A 4,842-nucleotide genomic window follows, 5' to 3' on the forward strand; every position below is an offset into this window, starting at 1 on the left:
AAATATGTATTGTTTTGCCGTGGATGAGGCAGTGCTATTTAAAGGTGGAAACAATGTACAGGAGCCTGTACAAAAAGTGAAATTTTCAAGAGTAAAAAGATCTGGAGTGAGGCCAAGTGACTTAAGGAAACATAAAAATCTATTGAATTAAGCCAGAAGAAGGAGGTAGAATAGAGCTAGTATGCCAGGTAGGATGTGGAGCACTCGGTGTATCTGGAAGGCTGTGTGGGGAGGGTGCTGGGGACCTGGGAGAGAGGCTGGTGGCCCTGCTCCCTCCTGTGTTGTGACAGCCACCTTTCTGATGATGAGATGAGATGATGCAGGAAAGGTGGAAAAATTCCGAATCCCAAAACAGTGGTGCTGAAGCTTATAAGGCACTTACGGGTCAAACTCTGTACATCTGCTTAGTGCCTCCTAACAAGCCTATGGTTTAGGTGCAATGATTGTCCTCACTTTGCAGAGGAGGAATCGAAGCCACATAGAGATTAAGAAATGACTCGGATTACCACAGCTAATAAGTATTGAATCTGAGCTTTTTGCCCAGGTACCAGTGAGCCTACTGGGTCCCTGCCCTAAACCACTGTGCTTCATCCCTCCTCGACGATGTTTGTTTTCTTTACCTACATTGTTTGAATATAACAATTAATGGCATATCAATGGCTGGGCTCGGTAGCTCACACCTGTAATTCCAGCAGTTTGGTCAGCTGAGGCAGGAGGATCACATGAAGCCAGGAGTTCAGCCTGGCAACACAGTGAGACCGTGTCTCTACAAAAAATAAGAAAAATTAGCCCATCATAGTGGTGTGTGCCAGTAGTACCAGCTACTTGGGAGGCTAAAGTGGGAGCATCGCTTGAACCCAGGAGTTTGAAGTTACAGTGAGCTATGCCTAGGCCACTGCACTCCAGCCTGGGCAACAGAGTGAGACCCTATCTCTTCTTAAAAAAAAAAAAGCATATTAACTACCTTGTGATCCTTGTGATTTTAGTTCAAGCGAAATCAATTTAAATAATTAGTCAAAGGCATTTGATTTAGTAACAGTCTTTAATTTAGTCATGATGTAATGTAATACATAATAATACACTAATGAGTATATTGAGAGTTGAGGCAGAATGCAGGGACATACAGACCATGTAAAGGAGATTGAACTTTACTGCAGAGGCAGTGAAAAGCATGAGCTTTCATCTTTGGAGTTGCTTTGTGCTTTGGAAATATCCCTTTCATTGCCATGAGGGGTTTGTGTTGGAGGGGGTGGGAGACGATGACCAATCAAGACTGTGTTACGGTGGCCAAGGTGAGAGATGGCCAGGGCAAGGGAAGTAGGGAGAGCACAGATGTGACACAGAGAGGAATGAAGGAGTCATCAGTTGGTCGCAGAGGATGAAGACAGGGCAGGAACTGTGTAAGTCTCCCAGGATTCTGCATGGATCACAGGGCAGTTGCAGGTACAATTTACCAGGATGGATCCTAATAAATTGGAATCTTATGATAATGAAAATAATTTCTTGAGAAGAAAAATGTTTGAATCTTTTTCACTTTTCTATGTTGGATTTTCTTTACAGTCTTCACTCTGTTTTCTTTAGGTCAAAGCCATTTTCATCTTATCAGATACAGCATTCTTTTTGCAGAAGCAATTCTAGCAGTTTTAATACTCCAAACTTTAATTTATAGAAAGCCTATTCATGTCTCTCTGGGTCATTTAAACAGGCAGCATCTGTGCAATTCCCTGGCGCATCACGTTTGCCCAAGTGCTTGCAAATGCACATTGTTCAAAGGGATAATGACTCCACTAGAACGCTGACAACTTGTCGAATCCCTCTTGTGATTCCAGGCTGCTCTGGCAGGAGGCACCACCATGATCCTTGATTTCGCCATTCCTCAGAAAGGCCAATCCCTCATCGAGGCCTTTGAGACCTGGAGGGGCTGGGCGGATCCGCAAGTCTGCTGCGACTACAGCCTTCACGTGGCGGTGACCTGGTGGAGTGACCAGGTAACACACCTGGGTTCCAATTTGTTCCGTTTGTCCCCTTGTCTTGGCTCTGTACAAGAGCAAGACACTGGTGGTGTTGGTTGCTTCCTGGAGGACGGGAGGACAGAACTGGAGGGAAGACTTTTCATCGTATGTTCTTTGGTACCTTTTGAATTTTAAATACCGTGAAGTATTATTAACTAAAATTTTTAAAACTAAAAAGACGACAGGATAAATCTTTTACGCTCATTCACAACAAATATTAGCTTCTCCTAATATTTAATCTATGAATTCTAAATGCTTTAAATGTAATTTTAAAAGTACTTATCTCTCTTTTTCTCAACTTCAACATCCTCAGAATCTTTTAAACAGTGTTTTCCAACAGATTAGAACTTCAATTAGAAATGTTTAATTTCTGGGGAAAAATCAAGGAAATTCTAAATTTAGAATTCTCTAAAACCAGATGCGTCCATTCCCACTCTGACCCGTCTTGAGAGAGGAAGGATCGGTCCGGGACTCTTTCCTGAGTGTTCTCCCAGCTGTATCCTGACAGGGTAATCTTCCTACACTATTGCAGGGCTCTACGCACCAAGTTAATATACAACAAGTAATCAGTCTTTCACAGATAGTGCAGCAAACATAATAGCAAGGTTTATAGTCCACAGCTTAAGTTAATTTTTCTCCAAAAATGAAAGGGATGATTAATGAGGTCACCTTCCGAAAAGACTCTTCTACCCAGGGAGTAAAAGATATTTCATGTAAGCAATATAGATCATATTTAATAATTTCTTTTGGAAGTCCATGATGTATATATGCAAACAACATTTAAAGCAGTTTTTTTCTGACTATCAAAATAATACACTCATTGTAGAACATTTGAAACTAGAGGAAAAAAATGAGGTGCACTATACCATGTTCTGCTCCTTGCTATTGTCGCTTAACTTATCTTGGAGCTCATCTCATCACTTGTCCCCTCAAAATTTTGGAGCTTTTTCCATTCCTTTTTCTATATTAATTAATTAATTAGTAATTAATTCATTCATCCATTCAGCACATAGTTATTGAGTGGCCACTGTGTACCAGGCACTGTTCTAGGATATGATGGTGGACAAACCTTACACAGCTCTATCTCTCATGCATTTGAACTCCCACTGGGGCAGACAGGGGATCAGCAAATAAATACATAATATGCCAGGTGATAAAACAGCATCAAGAAGAGTCAGGAAAATTAGTAAGGAAATAAATAGTGATGGAAATGAGTAACTTCAAAGGTAATATTTAATATTATCATTTTTAAACTTTGTTGATTCAACAGAAAAAAATTACATTGCTTTATTTTGCACTTTTTTTTTTTTTTTTGAGACTGGGTCTCCCTCAGTTGCCCAGGCTAGAGTGCAGTGGCACGATCATAGCTCACTGCACCCTCAAACTTTGAACTCCTGAGCATAAGAGATCTTCCCATCTTGGCCTCCCAAGGTGCTGGGATTACAGGAGTGTGCCACTGCCCCCAGCCTTTGCACTTTTTAATTAGTAGGAAGGTTAACATGTTTTTGCATATGTTTATTAGTCATTTGTGTTTACTCCATGAATTGTTGGCAACATTTTTCACCTGCACTGTTAGGGTTTTTCTTACCAAGTTGATAGAGCTTTTATCAACTATTAATAAGAGCAATAATCCTATGCTTGTTATCTTTTTTGTTACTTGTGTGTGTGTGTTTTAACATATAGAAGTTCAAATAGTTTTATTTGATCAAATCTACTGATTTTTCCTTTGAAATTTTTAATTCTTATTGAGACTTGAATTGGACCTACAAGGGCAATTACTGAGTTGGCTTTGATCTTGACTTGCCCCTTACCCTTGGCAACCCCGAAGGACCCCAAGCTTCCCACTGGTCCAGGTGGTGTGAGCAGCCAGCTCTCACCTCCTGGGAGCTGCCAAAGGGGCACGTGCCTGCCATGGCTCTACAGCCAGACGCTGAGCTTGTATAATACTTCCTCAGGCACGCCTGGGTCAGCTCACACATTGCACTTCCTCCTTCTAAGAACTCTTCCTGTTGCTTTCAGAGTTGAGCCTGAAATCTTGCCTCACAGTAACTATGCTTCCTTCTAGATCCATGGTTGCTTCTGTTGCTGCCACATAGCTTTGCCCTCATTTTCTAGAATAATTTCCTCAAATTGGGAGGTAGATGTAGAGAATTTCATATCCAAGTGCAGAAATGAAGCACTTTGGGGGAAGCGATTAACTTTTTCATGATTTAAAAGTATCATAGCAGCCAGGCATGGGCGTGGTGGTGCACACCTGTAGCCCCAGCTGCTCAGGAGGCCGAGGCAGGAGAATTGCTTGGGCCCAGGATTTTGAGATCAGCCTGGGCAACATAGCAAGAGTCTGTCTCAAAAGGTATCATAGCAGCAGCAATTTATCAAATGAGTGGGGTATAACCTGAGAGAAAGATCAAGGACTTACTTGCATTTTTCTGTAGCTGAACTGTTGTTCTTATATTTCCTAGTCTTCTTCTGATGCAACATTTTGGAGAATGTTGAAATTATCTTTTAACTTAGAGTGACTTCTTGTTGTTGTTCCCTTTTAGGTTAAAGAAGAAATGAAAATCCTTGCCCAAGATAAAGGCGTTAACTCTTTCAAGATGTTTATGGCCTATAAAGATGTGTACATGGTGAGAGACGCGGAGCTGTATGCAGCCTTCTCTCAGTGCAAGGAAATTGGAGCAATTGCTCAGGTCCATGCAGAAAATGGCGACTTAATTGCAGAGGTAAGCATTTGCATTCCAAACCCTCTACACAAATGAGGCCGTTTCCACAGAAAACAGCCATAACTTAAGGTAAGACCATTGACCCTACTATGTAGGGTTGACCTACT

The 4,842-nt window shown here is 41.4% G+C and overlaps 1 protein-coding gene across 1 annotated transcript in view; it reads left to right on the top strand.

Moving 5' to 3' along the window:
• The window catches only part of DPYS (dihydropyrimidinase), an 88,544-nt gene that overhangs the window by 25,442 nt on the left and 58,260 nt on the right, over positions 1-4,842 (top strand). Inside the window, exons 2-3 of the mRNA XM_012645301.1 lie at positions 1,830-1,988; positions 4,556-4,735. Coding sequence (XP_012500755.1) covers positions 1,830-1,988; positions 4,556-4,735 — 339 coding nt within the window. The remainder of the gene's footprint in view (positions 1-1,829; positions 1,989-4,555; positions 4,736-4,842) is intronic.

Source organism: Propithecus coquereli, unplaced genomic scaffold (genome assembly GCF_000956105.1).
Source record: "Propithecus coquereli isolate 6110/MARCELLA unplaced genomic scaffold, Pcoq_1.0 Scaffold23, whole genome shotgun sequence".
Classification (NCBI taxonomy): Eukaryota; Metazoa; Chordata; class Mammalia; order Primates; family Indriidae; genus Propithecus; species Propithecus coquereli.